General features: G+C 43.0%; 2 protein-coding genes across 5 annotated transcripts in view; one reads left to right on the top strand and one right to left on the bottom strand.

Moving 5' to 3' along the window:
- Window positions 1–4,886, top strand: part of MYO19 (myosin XIX) — a 270,205-nt gene extending 265,319 nt beyond the window's left edge. For all 4 annotated transcript variants that reach the window (XR_011201978.1, XM_069226540.1, XM_069226541.1 and 1 more), the window contains one exon: window positions 2,950–4,886. Coding sequence is in view for 3 of the 4 variants with exons in the window: in XM_069226540.1 (XP_069082641.1) it covers window positions 2,950–3,069 (120 nt within the window). In the remaining variant the exon portion in view is untranslated. The remainder of the gene's footprint in view (window positions 1–2,949) is intronic.
- An 89-nt stretch (window positions 4,887–4,975) lies between these two features.
- ZNHIT3 (zinc finger HIT-type containing 3) overlaps window positions 4,976–17,247 on the bottom strand; it is a 28,113-nt gene continuing 15,841 nt past the window's right edge. The window contains exons 3-5 of the mRNA XM_069226544.1: window positions 14,306–14,398; window positions 14,135–14,215; window positions 4,976–6,088 (exon numbers count right to left, since the gene is read on the bottom strand). Of these exons, the coding sequence (XP_069082645.1) occupies window positions 5,856–6,088; window positions 14,135–14,215; window positions 14,306–14,398 (407 nt within the window). The 3' untranslated portion in view covers window positions 4,976–5,855. The remainder of the gene's footprint in view (window positions 6,089–14,134; window positions 14,216–14,305; window positions 14,399–17,247) is intronic.

Here is a 17,247-nt window from a genome sequence, read left to right as displayed (position 1 = left end):
CACAGGGTCAACTCCAGGATCTAGTGTTGGTAAACAGCTGCACACATCATTCTCTGCAATGGAGGAACACACAAAATCTCTTGAAAGGGCAGCCGCTTCTAGTCCCTGTTCCCAGGTCACTCACACAGTGGAGCATCTCTCACAGGCTGGGGTGCTCACCTACACAGCCTCTCAATACAAGGATTTTAGGACTCCAAACACAAACTCCCATGTATCAATTACTTGGAACGCCAAGCCATTCATATAGCATTGAAAGTTTTTCTGGTTCGCCTTCAAGGCAAAGTTGTCTTGGACGGACGACACAACAGCGAGGGTTTATTTATAGAGGGTTGGGGGGCATACACTCTACAGTTGTCACACCTACCCAGACAATCTGGCGTTGGGCAATTTGACATCAGATTCACTTGTTGGTGCAACACTTCCCAGGGATGGACAACAACTTTGTCGATCTGGTCAGCAGGATGCAGCAACAAGTCCATGAATGGGAACTCCACCCTCAAGTCCTCCAGCCACACTTCCAACAGTGGGGATTTCCACAAATAGACCTCTTTGCAAACAACACAAAATGTCCAAACTTCGTCTCCAGGAAGGCTATATCTAAAGCAGGTATCTCAAGATGGGTAATTAAATGTATCCAAACCTGGTATGCTAAAGCTAAAAGAACTATATCTACACCTCCTAGAGCACACTCAACTTGTAAAGTAGGTGTATCTATGGCTTTCTTGGATAATACACCAATTTCTGAAATTTATAAAGTAACCACTTGGTCAAATCGATACACTTTCAATAAACAAGATGGTGTGGATGTACAAGCACGACAACAAGCAAATGTTGGACAGGTAGTACTTTGTACTCTTTTTCAAACAACTGCAACCCCCACGGGTTAGCCACCTCTTTCTGGAGGGATAACTGCTTACAGTTTGTGCAGAGCATGCAAATCTACAGCCACACATGCCATTGAATGGATTATGTTACTTACCTGTAACTTTATGGCATCAAATGGATTGTTACTTACTTTTAAGCTCATGGTATGTAGTGCTGTAGATTCACATGCACCCGCCCTTCTTTCCATACACCCGGGGCCATTGCAGTACTTTATTTGCATGAACATCTTTTTCTACACACTCAATTCTCACACGAATGACGGAAAACAGTCTAACAATGGAGTCAATGCACATGCTCACTATCACAGAGAGGAGGATTCACTTCACCTCGTGACTCCAACAGCTTCTTTGAAGAAAAACAACTTGCACACATCCAAACACAACACCAAATGGCAGAAGTATGCAAAGCATGTGAATCTATATGCCAAAAACAGATGCTTACCGGGTAAGTAACGTGGTCCTTTTCTCCTCGTTGTGTCCTCTTTCTTAGTGTGCTGCATTTTGTATCCCACTCAGAAAGAGGAAAACGCCTCTGCGAATTGTTGTGTGCAGTAAGGTGTCCCTTGCTGCACAAAAACACCTGCCTAGAACTCAAGCTCTTTAGCACCATGGTGTCTGCGTTGGCGTTAGGCAGCAGTTTGTGTGCCAGCACAGGCAGAGAGCAGGAGTGGGCAGGGTAACATTAAATATGGCGCATTCCTGCCATCCTCCTTTCATGCAGCGCAGCAGGGTGGCTTGTTGCGGTGCGTGAAATATAGAAAAATGTGAGCCTTAGTTTGAATCTGTCAGACCTCCACTCGTGTCCAACCTTTTAAAAATGGTATGAAATGTGGGTATTCTTATGAAATCAAGTTTATAATTGGAACATTGTGTTTATTATTGAAAGGCAGGCGATTTCATAGTGTGAAAATGTTTTAATTAATGTTGTTGTTACTCAAAGAAACTTTCACATCCCTATGGTAAATGTGTTTATTCCGTCTAGGCTGGATTACGCAGAGCCATGTATCTGGCCTCACCTGCATATTTGATTGAACAACTTCAATTTGCATACAATGTAACAGCGTGTCTTCTTACCAAGATCTTAGGAACGCACAAATAATACCAGTCTTGCACAAATATCACTGGTTACCGGTTAAACAACAGATTACCTTTAAAGCTCTGGTGTCAGTGCATAGAGCACTGTAAAGTATTTTGGAAATGTCTAGCAAAGAAATTATCTTGATGCCATAAACCATGATCACTTTGTTCTGACTCTATACACTTAACTTCCATTGTCAAGTTGGGTGTTGGAGTTATCATCATTGCAGCAGCCAAACTCTGGAATTCTTTCCCTGTTTTTGTGAAATGAATCCAACCTGCTTTCGAAACGTATCGAATTTGTAGAGGTAAACCAGACTGCTGTCTTTTGCGATCATCTTAGTGCCAAGAAGCTTTGGCAGACATTGTACTGTATAGGTTCTGCTACCACCCCATTAAAATGACTGTGGATTCCCAGCCTGAAAAAAAAAAAAAGTGATTTAAGCATGTGACTCTATGAAAGATACCAACATTAGATAACTGAACTTAATTAACTAATTTCTTATATGGTGCACTAGTATGTCAGAGTGCCAACTTAGTGGGGGTACATGCCTGTGCTCCTCCTAGCTCGTGGTTCATCTGTAATCATCCGACTCTCACCAGAAGGTACAGAGGTGGGTGGTGTAGCACATAGCTGTTTCAGCCTTATATTTAATTTAAATTTCCATTTCATACTACATATAATTTATGGTCCGTGGATCCCCCCCCCCCCCCAGCAAGTGTTAAAAAAAATACAGCCTTTTGTCTGCAAGTATCGGATTTAAGGAAAAGAACTATAGTTAAAAAGGAGGATATTGGAAATGCAGCAGTAATTTATGCTAAGCGATGAAAGCATGTTTTTGGTAACCAATATTTCTTAACATTTTGGTGACTAGATTATGTGATCAATGTAAATTTCAACTCAAGATACAGTGATATCTGCTCACGATGCTTTAGCAAAGTTTCTGTGCTATTTTAAATTACTTTATCGTTTTTACTTTCTTTTTAGGGCTCAATCAAGTTTCACTACAAGAAATCTCCTCTTCTTTATGCCAATACATGTCCAGTAATACATGCATGTGGGATTTCTGGATTTAATGAAATTTTACTGGAAAAAACACACTGCTGAGGTTCCAGACACAGCACGCGACCTTGTTGACAATCTTTTATTGCACTTTCTTGTGTAAGGATTTCCTTGCAGCGCTGCCTTGTAGTTGTGTTTTTAATCAAAGTCAACAGTATTTTTTTAAATAATATAAAATTAATGACCAATGATCAAACGTCTACCTCATGAATTAGATATAGGGGCCAATGGAGTGAGGTTTTGCAACTGCATTATATAAAATTATTCTCTACCCCACCTCCGGACAAAAGCTGTGCAAATAGATAAGGTGGGGACAACTCTGTGCCACAGTAACGGATAACAAGAATCCTCGTATACAGGAATAGAAGGTGACATTCAGTAGGGCGACAGTCTTTCAGTGCTGGTAGCAGTCAAGGGGAACTTTAAACTTTTACTCGTCTGTCAAAAAGAATTACTGCTTCTCAGCTCTGTCAGGGGATGAGAAACACAGTAAAACGAATTTGCCTCCTTGAACGATGCCGTATCTGTGTGGTGTGCATGTCTAGAGCCAGCAGTAAGTATTTAAATACAGATCTTGTGAAATAAGCAGTCTAAACGTGAAGAAAATGTAATTCAAACTAAATTGTGTCGTAACACGTATAATAAATTAACTTAATTACCTTATGCTGTACAAAGTTATACAACAGTAGGGGTGGGGCAAAGTCAGCACGCTCTACCTCCGAAACACATCGACCAAGTAAGACCCAGTAAAACAGAAACAAATTGCAAGTCTCACTAGGATAAAACCAGAGAGAAGCACTGATAGAAGTTGATGAAATGCATGTCCAGATACCAGGATGAGGCAGTAGAAGTGAATGAGGGATTTGTAGGAAGACGGGATCTGGACAATGAGGTTGGAGAACAGTTTTTTACTGCTGCTAAACCGGATTCCGTAAGTCTCAAGATACAATGTTCAGGGATGTTCAACAACGGTCTTTAGTGTGACCTGTATAATTTGATTCTGTACAGGACATGCTTTAATGTCATAAATCCACTCTTAGTTATAACTGCCCAAATTGGCAACTGACTGGCCATTCCAGGATACATGTGTTTCAGGCAGCCTTTGTATTGCACAATTTACCCCAGTCCGAGAAGAGTAGTTAATGAATCAGTAGATTTATTTCAATTTAAGGATATTGAAATTGTATTCATGTCACTACAAAAGGGAAAAGTACATTCTGTAAATTAATAATTCTGTCTTTATTCTCGCGCTGAGCATGTACACTGTCCATACATTCTGCTCGTTTGTTTTATTTTCCTATGTGCTTTAACTGCCTTTTTGCTTTATATAGATTTTCTGAATTTTAATATGGTTTTTACTCGTCTTTCAAATGTTATGTGTGACCATCAAATAATGTTTTAGGACGATGGGTTTAGGTATAAGAATGCACTTGGCATTACACAATGGTTAACTGCCCCTTTATTGTAAGGATTTAGTATCAATGTGCTTTAAATGCATCTGTGCTGGTGAGATGTCTTTTGAAAGGAGGTGCTCGTTTTAGTTTGTAGCGCTCCCATGATCTCAGTTCTTTGCCCTGCAGGACCTCTCCCTGGAAATGCCTTTTACTACTAAACAATGCAGGAATACACATGGTCACTTTACTCCCAGAACTGCTGTTTTGTGAACGCAGATTGAGCTAAACAAATTGTTGGGTTATTAATTATAAGTATATTTCAAGCCAGACCTTCCACTTTTGAAAAAGTAATTCTGGTGTTGAGTCCGGCCAGTATACATGCAGCTGTAATATTATGCATCTCAGATATGTAGTGCAGGGCACTCGAGGGGTGGTTAACCTCGCTGCTGGACTTGTGGTGGGAAACAACCACTTTACAGCTGCTGAAGATTCTTAATCCAAACACTACAGTGCTATTCAGTGTTGTCCGATTCCCAAAGACTGTGCTGGGCTGTACATTTGTATTTCAAAACTGCTTTATTATAGTGTGCATTTTTCTGTTGTACATACATTTTTTACAAATAAATTATTTATGAGTACAAAAACAGCTGCTTTGTATAATCTTTTTATGAGTTAACATTCTGAAACAAGTTGAAGTTAAGGCAACTCTTAGATCTGTGAAGCCGAATATGTTTGCAAACTGTGTTTAGCACTTCCAAATCTGTTACATGGTGCAGGAAGAGTAGACCGGGAGTATGATTCAATTCATAAATACCATATTGGAGAAAAGATAGCAAGAACTTTAAAAATCTTACATATCACTTTTCAAATGAAGCATTGTATATAGGCAGTCTTTCCCTTTGGTTGCTAATTAATAACCTATTTCAACACATACTATTAAAGTGAGAAACAGGCTGCTAAGAGAAAAGGGTAGGGTCCTATAAATACACACTGTGCTCATGCACCCTTCGTTGCACGTCAGCTTTTATAAATGCCACCAGAAAAAAAAAAAAAAACAATGAATGGTGCTTGGAAAAATGTAAAACATTCAAATATGACTGTTGTATTAAAGAGACATAAATGCACCATCTGTCCAGTTTGAGACATCTACTTTCGCAGGAAAACGGCTAATGGATTTATGCAGGCCGTTAAACCGAAATTTAAGCTTTCACAAAGATGCCCTGAATTTCTAATGAAGGGGTCATATATAGACCTAAGCTTTCAAAACAAATCCAAGAGTCGCAGAGTCTCAATTTAGTGATCCGTCCTGTTGCTGTACTTTGAGATTATTAGTGGCCAAAAATTCAAGGTGATACACAAGGCACTTTTCTGCAAAGCATGGTTAATAGCACACTGCAAGAATTACATTCTTGAGGGCCACAGAGATCAATGCAGTCCTCATTGCAACATCAGTTCCTGTATGTCCTGGAGCTTGACTTCTTCAAGTGGAAGCACATTTGTATTTTTTGGAGGCTCCACAATTCTCAGGCAACAGTCTGCAAACTCCACCAACAGCGGTTCTTGCATGTACTTCTTCATAACAGACCCTTTTTCCTCCGCCTTGTCAATTGTCACCAGTAGTTGCGCAAGGTGAGGATTTAGCAACAGGTCTTTCATCTCTTTAGATTCCCCTATTGAAAAAGAAGGTTCAAAAAGTGACACCTTTTATTGGATCTTTTATAAATACATACATACATTAGCACCTATAACAGTGGCATAGGCTGCGATTCCACTTAAAAGCCAAAAAAAAGTAATTAATTTATAAGTGATTCCATTAACAAAATATGTAGATGGTTAAGTTTCACTCTATTACTCAGTCACACAAAAATAAGGAAAGAGTACGTCTGGCTGAACGTAATGGGTCAATATAATATCTGACTAAAATGATTTACAACTGCGAATCCCAGATACTTGAGGGGGAATGGGCACACAAAAGAGCTGGAAGGGGACACATACAATGTAGGGCCCAATTGGGGGGGGGGGGGGGGGGGGGGGAAGAGGACATATACAGTGGTAGGGCCCAATCGAAACACCCACAACCTTACGCCCAATAAAATATGCCAGCACAACCATCACAACAACTGTCATATGTCAACACAACATCATATGAAAACACTTGTACTATCATACCCCTGAAAATGAACATCATAGGCCAGCACACAATTCCCTAAAACCAAACATCTGCAAGGGATTCGGAGGTTCACTAATCTGTCTGCCGTGCCTTTGTAGGGTTATGATTCAAGATTAAAGTAGCTCGTGGTGAAGCCATTTTATTTAGTCACATGTTGTGCGTTATTCTACCATCCAGTAGTGGGTCCGTAAAGTTGTTCTAGTCCTCCTCCTCCTCCTAGTAGTAGTACTCCTCCTCCTCCTCCTCCTCCTCCTCCTCCTTCCTTCCTTCTCCTCCTTTCTCCTCCTCCTCCTCCTCCTCCTCCCTCTCCCTTCCCCCTCCTCCCTCCAACTCCATCATCTATCTTTCGGGAGCCTCGTCGACCACCATTTGGTGCTTAGTCCGTCCTAAAATTTCCTGTGCTTGGCTTCCATCTTCAGATTCTTTTTCCCCCACTGTTGGGTCTGGAAGCGCTTTGGAGATGCACCGAAATATAAAAGAAAAAAACTAATATTTAACGGTTTTTTATAAAGAAAGAAGATGTCGAAGGAGACAGTGAAAGGAGACGAAAGACCTCACCGCGCCCCACTGGTGGACGTTGCCAGTAACCAGGACTGTGCCCCACAGGGGGACACTACAGAGAAATTAAGCCCAGTCAGGGAACCGAAGGAGGAGATTGGACCCACCGCCGACAGAGAATGAAGACAGAGTGGGCAAGTAGGGGCCAAAGAAAAATACCCCTTTTAAGTTTTGCCCAAAGTGCCACCACAAGTTCGCAAAGACCAGACCCCCCCCCCCACAAAGGCTGAACTTTTGCCTGCCCAAAGACCACAGAGATGAGGCCTGCGCATAATTAATGCCAAACATTCTGAAGGCACAATGCAGGCAAAGACTGGAACACTACACCATGTTCTAGAAACATATCACCCCGACACCTAGGCCTCTCTCGCAACGAGGAGGCAGCTGGAACAGCGAGAGTGGGAGAATCGGATGTCAAAATCAGAGCCTCAAACTGATAAAATCCAACCGTAAAAGAAGGGGTTGAAGGATGTTGAAAAGATGAGAAGGTAGGACTGCCGAAAGGTTCATATCCGAAGCCCTCTGAAAAGACAACTAAAACAGGCTCTGCACTGAAAACGACAGTGACAAAGATCAGCAAAAACAAAAGAAGCAGAGTGGATACCGAACATGAGTGAACAAGGGACAAAGCCAGAGCGTCAAAGACTGTGAAACTCGTGATCTTCAAAAGGAAAGCTTCAATGTCAGACAAGGCATACTTATGAGTGCACAGGACTTTGAAAGTAAGAAAGGAAACTTGAAGCAGAGATGGCCACCCATCTAGTGAAAAAAAAGAATTTGATGATTCCTTGAAAAGGTTCTGCATCCCACGAAACCCTAGTCAACCCCAACCGCGGAGGAAGCCGAATTAGCGCTAGAGGCACCAGCAACTCTGGAACCACATGAAGAAGAACAAGGAGTCCTTCCAGGTGGACGACATCAAGATGGATGACTAATCCAGCCATCTCAAGGATACATGGCAAGATCTTGATGTCTACTTACTGGAGGAGGGTATAGATAACTACCCATCGAGGCCATCTCCTCTGGATAATTTAGCCCTGTACTACAGTCAAGTGAAAATGGCTGCAGACACTTAGGTGGTACAGCTAGAAACACAGAAGGAGGGATCATGCTTTCTCCTAGAAACACTACTGCCACCCCAGAAGGGGAACCTTTACTTGCCCATGCTGCCCAGCATCCTGGATGAGGGAAAGGAGGCCTTCAGGGAACCACTAACACAAGGACCCTCATGCTCAGAGTGGAGAAAAAAATACAAGCACTCCATGCAAGACCCTAATTACATCAATAAAAACGCACCTGCAGAAACAATTATTGTGACCACTGCGAAAAAGAGAAAAAACGTCCCAACCTCCACGGGTCCACCACCTGAGAAGGAGAGTAAGAGGCTGGACACAGTGGGAAGAAAAATTGCCCTATTTGGACAGGCTGTGGAGGACACCCAGCAGCAAATAAATAAGGGCAATGAAACGCCAAGAGCAATGGGTGCTTTACAATTCAGAGGCACACATAAAAGGGGCACCCCCAGTACAAGACCCACAGGCAGAACACATTCAATAGGGGGCAACCACAGGGGTCTTCTTTTCGAGCCAAAGAACCGCAGACTCACCAACAATGGCAGCACCCAGCAAGACAACCCTTTTGAGGAAGGGAAAGAGGACAAAACCCCAGAGGCGGGGACCTTCATACAAGTGTCTGGCAAGTCGAGGACGCCCAACACATCACCAGTGAAGGGACAGAATCAAAGGATTACTCCAGGGATGGAGAAACATCACCACAGACAAATGGATCCTAAATATCATCCGCCACGGATATTGCACAGAACTAAACCAGCAACCCCACCAAAGACACACATGGGAAAGGTCTTTCAAAGGGAAAGAAATACGACAACTCAGAACAGAGGTGAAAGAACTTCTCTTTAAAAGAGCCACATAACTCGTCACAACATGAGAGGGGTACAGGGAACTATTCACCATATTTCCAAGTTCAAAACAAGATCTACCTTAAGGTCAGTCCTAGACCTAGAATTCATACGAGCAAAATGACAAGCTTACAAAAAGGTAATACCACTATCTCAGGATGGAGATTACATGGCTACCCTAGACCTGAAGGATGTATACCTACATATCCCCATGAACAAAGGCCACAAGAAATATCTACGGTTAATGTTCGACAAGCACTACTACCAGTTCACAGTGCTGCCTTTTGGCATAAAATCTGCGGCAAGAGTTTTTACCAAGGTCCTCTCTGCAGCACACTTAAGGCGGCTAGGGATTCACGTTTACCCATACGTGGACGACTGGCTAATAAAGACACAATTAAGGAGCAAATGCAAAAAAAAAAAAAAAACATACCAAAGGTCACACAGACGTTACAACTCCTGGGTTTTACCATAAACTGGAAGAAGTCATCACCTCACCCAGAGCAAGTGAAACTTCCTAGGAGCCACACTGAACTCCAGGAAGGCAAGGGCACACCCAGTCCAGAGGAGGACAGAAGCCATCAAGACTGAAACTTGCCTGTACCAGAGGGTTCAGTCTCTGACAGCGAGAACGGCCATGAAACTCTTGGGCATAATGGCACTGTGCATACCATTGATCCCTCATGCAAGATTAAACATGTGGCCCATCCAGGAATGGATCTGCAGCAGCTGGTCACAAACCACATGGAGCTGTGAGGAACTAATAGTAGTCACAGCCAGGGTACAAAAGGAGATACAATGGTGGAACACAACAAACATGAGCATAGGGAGAACCTTCAAAACACCAGCTCCAACTGTGACCTTAACTACAGACCCATCACACAAGGGATGAGGGGATTCATACTGTCCCTCTGAAGGTACAGGGCCTATGGAATGACTCAGATGCAAAGAAGCACATCAACTACCTGGAACTGAAAATACTCTTTCTAGCCTTAAAAGCCTTCCAAGCACACTTGACAGGCAGAACAGTTCTGATACAGACAGACAATACAACCACTATGTTCTATCTGAACCAACAAAGAGCAATAAAATCTCCCCCCTATCAAGCCCAGCCCAAGACATCTGGCACTGGGCAATATAGCACCAACTCATTCTCCACACAATTCACCTACCAGGAGAACTCAACACAGATAAACTAAACAGAAAAGAGAACAACTCACAGAAGTAGGAACTAAAACAAGAGGTCGTCCAAAGGATTTTCAACACCTGAGGCACACAAAGCATAGACTTGTTCACCACAGCAACAAAAGCAAAATGCAAACACTTTGCCTTCAGTTTTCTACACCCTCCGGCAAAGGAGGATGCCCTGTCAATAAACTGGTCAGGGAAATTTGCATACTCCTTTCATCAAACTACCTTAATCCACAGGGTGCTGGAGAAAGCCAGAGACTCAGGGAGCAAAATCATCCTTATAGACCCAAAATGGGCAAGATAGGCCTGGTATTCCAATCTACTGGAGCCGTCCAGTGAACAGATGATCTCACTGAAACCAGTGAAGGATCTACTGACAATACAACACAGAGAGATCTATCACCCAGAACTAGACGCACTCAACCTAGCGGCTTGGCTCCTGAATACTTAAGAGTTCGGACACCTACAGCTCCCTCCAAGAATAATGGAAATTGCAAGGGAACCTATTACACTGAAATGCTACACACTAAAATGGAAGAGATACATCCATTGGTGCACAGGCAACAATAAAACGGACTTAAGGCCACACCAGAACACACAGTACTAATATCTCTCACCCACCTGCTAGACAGCAGCCTCACCTATGCTTCATTAAGGGTACATTTGGCATCAGTAGTGGTAAACACTAGGGGCACATCCGGACCCAGCCTCTTTACTTCCACAGAAGTAAAGAGTTTCCTAGACGGCACCACCAAGATCAGCACCAAACTGTTGTGGAACCTGAACAGTGTTAACGCAATTAATGGCAGAGCCATTCGAACTTGTGCACAAATCAGATCTAAAGTCCCTCTCCCTTAAGACAGCTTTCCTAACAGCAATTACATTGCTTTGCAGAGTCAGCAAATTGCAAGCAGTAATGGTACAGGGATCTTACTTTGAGATATACAAGAACAGGGTGGTTCTCAGAACTAACCCTCAGTTCTTACCAAAGGCAGTGACGCAGTTCCATGCTACTCAACGCATACTCATTCCGGCTTTTTTCCTGGAGCCAAAAGGCTCTAATGTAATACTTACAGGAGACAAAAGTATTTTGCAAGGGAAACCAGACTTTCATGTCTTTTGCCAAAGCAAACAAGGGCTCACCAGTATCCAAGGCAACTGTCTCCAAATGGATTGTAGCCACCATCCAAATCTGCTATGCAAAAGTGGGAAAGCCGCCAACAAACCCAAAGCACACTCAACCTAGAAAGGAGGTCCACCTGGCAAACTCACCTATCGAGGACATCTGCGCCACAGCAAATGAACAAAGAAGTACAAGTAGGACAGAAAATTCTAGACACCTATTTGCCAAGTCATCCTAATTTCACCACAACCAGCCCAAATGAGGGTTTACTGCTGTATAATCTAATACACAGCATGTGAATCCAGAAAATGATTTCTGATGCAAAACTAAATGGTTTCTCACCTGTAGAATTACTTTTGCAGCCTGAAGAGTTTTATGGATTCATATGTGACCCACCCACCTCCCCAAAAATGAAATAAGCAGCAAACAGGTGGGAAGGGGAAGAAGAAGAAGAAGAAGAAGAAGAAGAAGAAGAAGAAGAAAAAAAAAAAAAAAAAGATTCTGAAGATGGAAGCCACACGCGGGAACTTCCGGGGCCCTCTCTAGATTGGGATTACTTCTTTTGCAAACTGGCTAAGGCCTGGTTGGGCTTGAAAGCAGAGGTGTAGTTTGAGGCTTTTTGGTGTCTCCCATTCCAGGTTCTAATCTTTTCCTCCTTAGATGATTCTCTCTTTAGTGGCCGCTCATATTCAGCCAATTTCTAGCCTTCTGAAATCTTCTTGAATTCCAGCAGTAGCTATGATTCATTGGCATGGTTCTGGACATAACACAGGAAAGATTGTCCAGCTTCACTTTTTTCTTGGAAAAGAAAATCTTAAACCCCAAATTACCATGTTATGCCTTTAGGGCTGAAAGGAACATCCTGACTAGTTGGTCGTTGTCTTCCTGGCCAACTGGTATTTCTCCACCAGATTTTACAGATGGAAGACATTCTACCCTTCTTGCACACTGTATGGCAGGAACAGACTTCGTTCTCTCCAAGGATAAGCAGATTTTGAATGTGGGCAGAACTATGAACTAACTAGCTGCTATCTAGAGGGAATCCATGAAGGATTTGTTTTTCAAACTGCGAAGGAGTTTTAGAAAGGAATGCACCCACGTGTCCGAACAGAAAATTTACATTTTGTTTGTCGAACATGAGATTTAAATTTCGGTTCAATGCAAGCTGATACTTTTCTTCCTAAGACAATGTTTCTTACAGAGGTCATTTGAGCTCACTGGGCTGAGGCACTTAAGGCATTTGTATCAATCCTACATGGATGGTTTTTCTACAGGACATCATGGTCCTTATGGGTTTGCCCCCCTCCTGTTCTGTCCAAAGTGGTGTCTGAGTTGGTGTTGTTAAAAACAAACACCTACTTTATTCCATCCTTATCTACATCTCCTAGCCATTTGCCTAAGGCCCAGTAGTGTTTACCAAGGCTGTGAATAGAGGGCTGTAAATGATCTCATTGCGCGGTCCGAGGAATACAGGAAGGATGATCCAATTGTCAATGGTTTTGAAGGATCAAGTAAGAAAGGACAAGGTCTATCTGAGCAGACCAGTTCATGCTGGAAGGCCACATATATTAAGCTTTGTTAAAAGGAGCCAGCTTCAATACCCGAAGCAAGATAAAACCTGACTCGGCTTGAGAAATGGTGGCTTTGTCAGAGTCATAATAGCATAGCAAAGGTACAACTAGGAATAAAAGAAAATTCTGCTTTTCAAGGAGGCATGTACTTGACAGGGAACACTTTTAAAATAACTTTAATAAATAATACAATACTGTCAAACCACTCTGGTAAATACAGACACTAGTAGCATTAGAAGTACAGTCTCAAGGTAAGACAATATGCTCTAGCAAACACCAAAAATTGAAATATTATTGCAAGCTTGAGTAAGCTAGAAGGATAATGGAACTTCCATTTTCTCACTCAATTTCTTGAAAGAAAATATCACCTTGCAGCAACAAATATCCGCACCCTGTTCTCCATTCCTTACTCTAAAAGTACATGTTTAAGCTTTAGTGGCGATGGATGTACTTACTTAAATGTTTACTGTGAGGTCAGTTTAAAAAAAAAAAAAAAAAAAAAAAATCGATTTTTTTCTTAAACGAAGCTACAACTGACAATCTGCACAAATGTGTCTTACTTTTCTGATGGGTGATTTAATACATCAGGTGAAATGGAAGAGCAGTAAATGATTATATAGCTCAATAGATTAATGTGTCCACTACAAAGAAGCAAGTGGCAACTGATGTTTGCAAGAAGTACCTCTGCCAAGCCAATAAAATGAGCACCCTTGACTTTGGTAATAGCAGCCACATCAATTAAACCAAGTTACATTTTAGCTGATAAAAGTGTTATATAAATTAAATTCAGTTACCCGTTTGGTCATGCTAACACCTAGGTTTCCAAGTAAACAATCTCTGCACACTACGTTCCTGGGAGGGAAGCTATTTTTATTTTACACTCCTTGAAACTATGTAATGAGGACGACCTTCAGTCCTGGGCTCTACTTTTTGCTGTAATTTCAGAACGGAAACGTTAAATCAGCTTCTAATTAAGAAAGTGCATTTGATTTACAGAACTGCATTCATAAAGCCATATAGAGATCGATTTATCAGACGCTCTTCATACTGTCTTTAACACCAAGTTGCGCAATGTAACAGTAGGTTAGGGAGATGTATGTTGCAGAACACTTTTCTACGGTGCAGCAAAATCGCGTTTACGTCATCAGCCACCTCTTCCTTGTTAAATTAACTTCGAAAACCCACCTAGTCGTTTGAGCTTCTCCAGCGGTACTTTATCAGATTCATCGTCCTCGCAGAGGATGCCTTCTGTGTACACGCCATCATCTGTCAAACAAAAGGGACTATTTACAGGTCATCACTCCTAAAGATGTAAGGAAGCACCAAATGTGGCTTAGTACAACAGAGTTTACGCACCTTCTCTTTCTGATAGTGTGTAGTCTCTGAATACTGAAGATATTTCCGGAAATGCAGCCTCTGCCACCGGCTTACTTTTTGGCACGCACGTCTCTGTGAAATATAAAACCATATTGAATTTAGAGTTCACAAGTAACAGCGTTGAGCTTCTCATAAGCATAAAGGAAACACTCTAATCGTGACTTTCCATGTCGCACAGGCATTTGTAAAACACAGAGTTACAAGTGGAATAAAACTGTTCAATGTACACTATCAAAGACATCCTTGAGTGCCTCGTGTTTCCTTTCTCTAGACAAACGGAACCCAGACTGGTTTGTCACCTTCCAATACACACCACTTACCATGAACAAACTCAAATTGTCTTCCTTAAAAATTCTGAGAAGTTCAATTGCTCAATATCCTCATTTCAATTTTATTTTACATTTAGTCAGTCAGTAGCTTTTGCATCAAAACATTTTTAAAAACGTTGAAAGTATAAATAGAAATGATCCATAAGTCACACGAGGAGATGTAATTGGTTTAAGTTCAATAATAAAAAATAAAAAAAACAATAAAAATAAAGAGTGAGCAGAAAAACTTCGGCCTAAACATTTTGTTGGTAATCTCGGGAGAAGGATTAAAAAGAAAGAACAATTAAGAGGAGAAAAATCAAACTGGAAGAGACCAAACTCAAAGCAGCAAATATCACCTAACCACAAAAAAAAAAAAAAAAAAAAAAAAAAAAAAAAAAAAAAAAAAAAAAAAAAAAACCAAGGGTATTGAGGTTGTTATTACATTTAACTGAGGAGCCTTACTTGTAGTAGGAATGTGATCTGTAAACACATCTGAGGTGCAACAGCACTCTAATCGTTTACTTCAACGTCTGCTGTAGGACTGAATCCAACCAACTTGGTGTCTGACCCATCTGTTTTCCTGAGTAAATGTTCATTTCAGACGTCACCTTCTGATGATCATGTTCAATGTCGGAGTGCTGAGTCTGACTGAGCGACATGCATTTTCAAAACGCTCGTAGAATTCGCTCATAATTTAAGGGGAGGGAAACAAGTTCCCACCAATGGAATGCTCAACCTCTAATGATTATTAACGTATACATTTTTAATGAAGTAGTTTATGCTGAAGGATATTTAGTATGCAAGGTCTCTACAATCCCGAGCTTGGCTTCATAATGTACCAAGACAAACGTAACTCATGAGTGCCGATCGGATAGAGACTTCTAGCTGCAGATTCCTTACCTTTAAATTCCCTGGTGTCAGCTTCAAATCCAGAATCTTTTTGCTAAGCAATTCCCTGCGCGTGCCGTCGGGTGGTGTCGTTCAGATCCGCATGCATCGTTCGGTTCCACGTGGCTTTGTCAGCATTGTTGGAGCTGTCTGACGTCACTGTTGCCTATAAAAGGCACCACCCCAGCACGCTTATGCCAGTTCTTTTCCTTCTGTGCCGGTTAAGTGCAGGTCTGGGATTGAGCTACGCTTTGCCTTTTATGGCAAGCTTTTTTCGACTGTTTTGTCAAAGACTCTTTCATGTCTGTTCAAGGAAATGTCATCTAGGAAGACGGGGTTTAAGCTATGTGGTGCCTGCCATTGCACCATGTCGGCAACGGACCCCCACCAGGTAGGTCTCTGGTACCTCGACAGAGACCACGACTCAGTCATGCTCCGACTGCCGGGTCATGGCCCTAAGGCTTTGAGAGAGCGGTCTTTAAAGCTCATGGTGGCCGGCAGTCAACTTCGGTTGGCGCAGCTCCTCAGAGGGCACGGTCCCGCTCAAGGAAGAGCTAACTGGGCTGTTCCAGGAGCCCCAAGTCCTCTTTGTCCCACTCAAGGTCCTTGGGCACTCGGGGAAGAGGCAGAAGAAGTCCAAGCGGACTTGGACTTCACCACGCCGGCCGATGAGTTGTCACGGGAACATCGACGTTCCGAGCACAGTTCTGCGGATCCGATGCCAGGACCGACTTCACATCTCCCCCCTTCTCCGGGAGCCAGAGCAACCCCCGATCAATGAAAGACTTCTATGTAGCCCTGTGCCTCGTTTTTGAACGGGCTGCCCCCGCGGTGGGTCCTCTGACCCTGCGGGGACAGCAGGGGTCCCACTGGATTAGATGCCTGCAGCTTTGGTGCCATTGGGCACCATAGGATCCGGTTCCACACAGTCTGCACCCTCGGTCGCCGGGTCCGACATAGACGCTCCCCCCCCACCGGAGGTGGAAGCCCTATCCTCATTCCAGATGACCTGGAACGACTACGCCAATTTAGACTTCAGTGGCGCTGACTCAGCCCACATCAGTGCCTGAGGCTTATTTTTATCAGTCAGGCACAGGTGAGGAATGGGAGGGGTCTGAAGACCCTTTAGAATATGAATTAGAGGAGCAGGAGTGGTATGAGGAACTAGGCGAAGCCAGCGGACTGGATACTAGTCCATATACTGGTATGCTCTCACCTCCTCCTTTGGCAACGGAAGAGGGAGCATTATACGCGCCATGGTGGTGCATAGAGAGACTGAGGTCTTGGACCTGGAGTTGCCTACGCTGCCGGTCAGGACTAACATCCTGACAGAGGTGCTTCAGCTGGGGGCTGCTACAATGGAGCCGATGTTACCCTTTAATGAAGCCCTTACTGATGTCCTACTGGGGCCGTGGTCCAAACCCAGCACAGGGGCTCCTATGAATAGGACAAGAGGCCGCCGCCATCGACCAGCTCCTACCGACCCTAGTTTCCTCATCCAACACCCCACCCCGGAGAGCTTGGTGGTCCAAGCCTCCACATCCTGTGGTGCCTCCACATCCTGTGGTGCCTTCCCTTCCGCTCCCCCGGATAGGGAATCCATGAGGCAGAACAGACTTGGGAAGAAGATGTTTTCTTCCTCCAGCCTGGCACTGAGGTCCATAAACAGCTCTTCTTCCCATACTTTACGGGATAAGGTGGCACAGGTGCTGCCCCAGGTCC

Source organism: Pleurodeles waltl, chromosome 3_2, assembly GCF_031143425.1.
Source record: "Pleurodeles waltl isolate 20211129_DDA chromosome 3_2, aPleWal1.hap1.20221129, whole genome shotgun sequence".
Classification (NCBI taxonomy): domain Eukaryota; kingdom Metazoa; phylum Chordata; class Amphibia; order Caudata; family Salamandridae; genus Pleurodeles; species Pleurodeles waltl.
The sequence above is the reverse complement of the archived record's forward strand: the minus strand, read 5'-3'. Positions and strand labels throughout refer to the sequence as shown.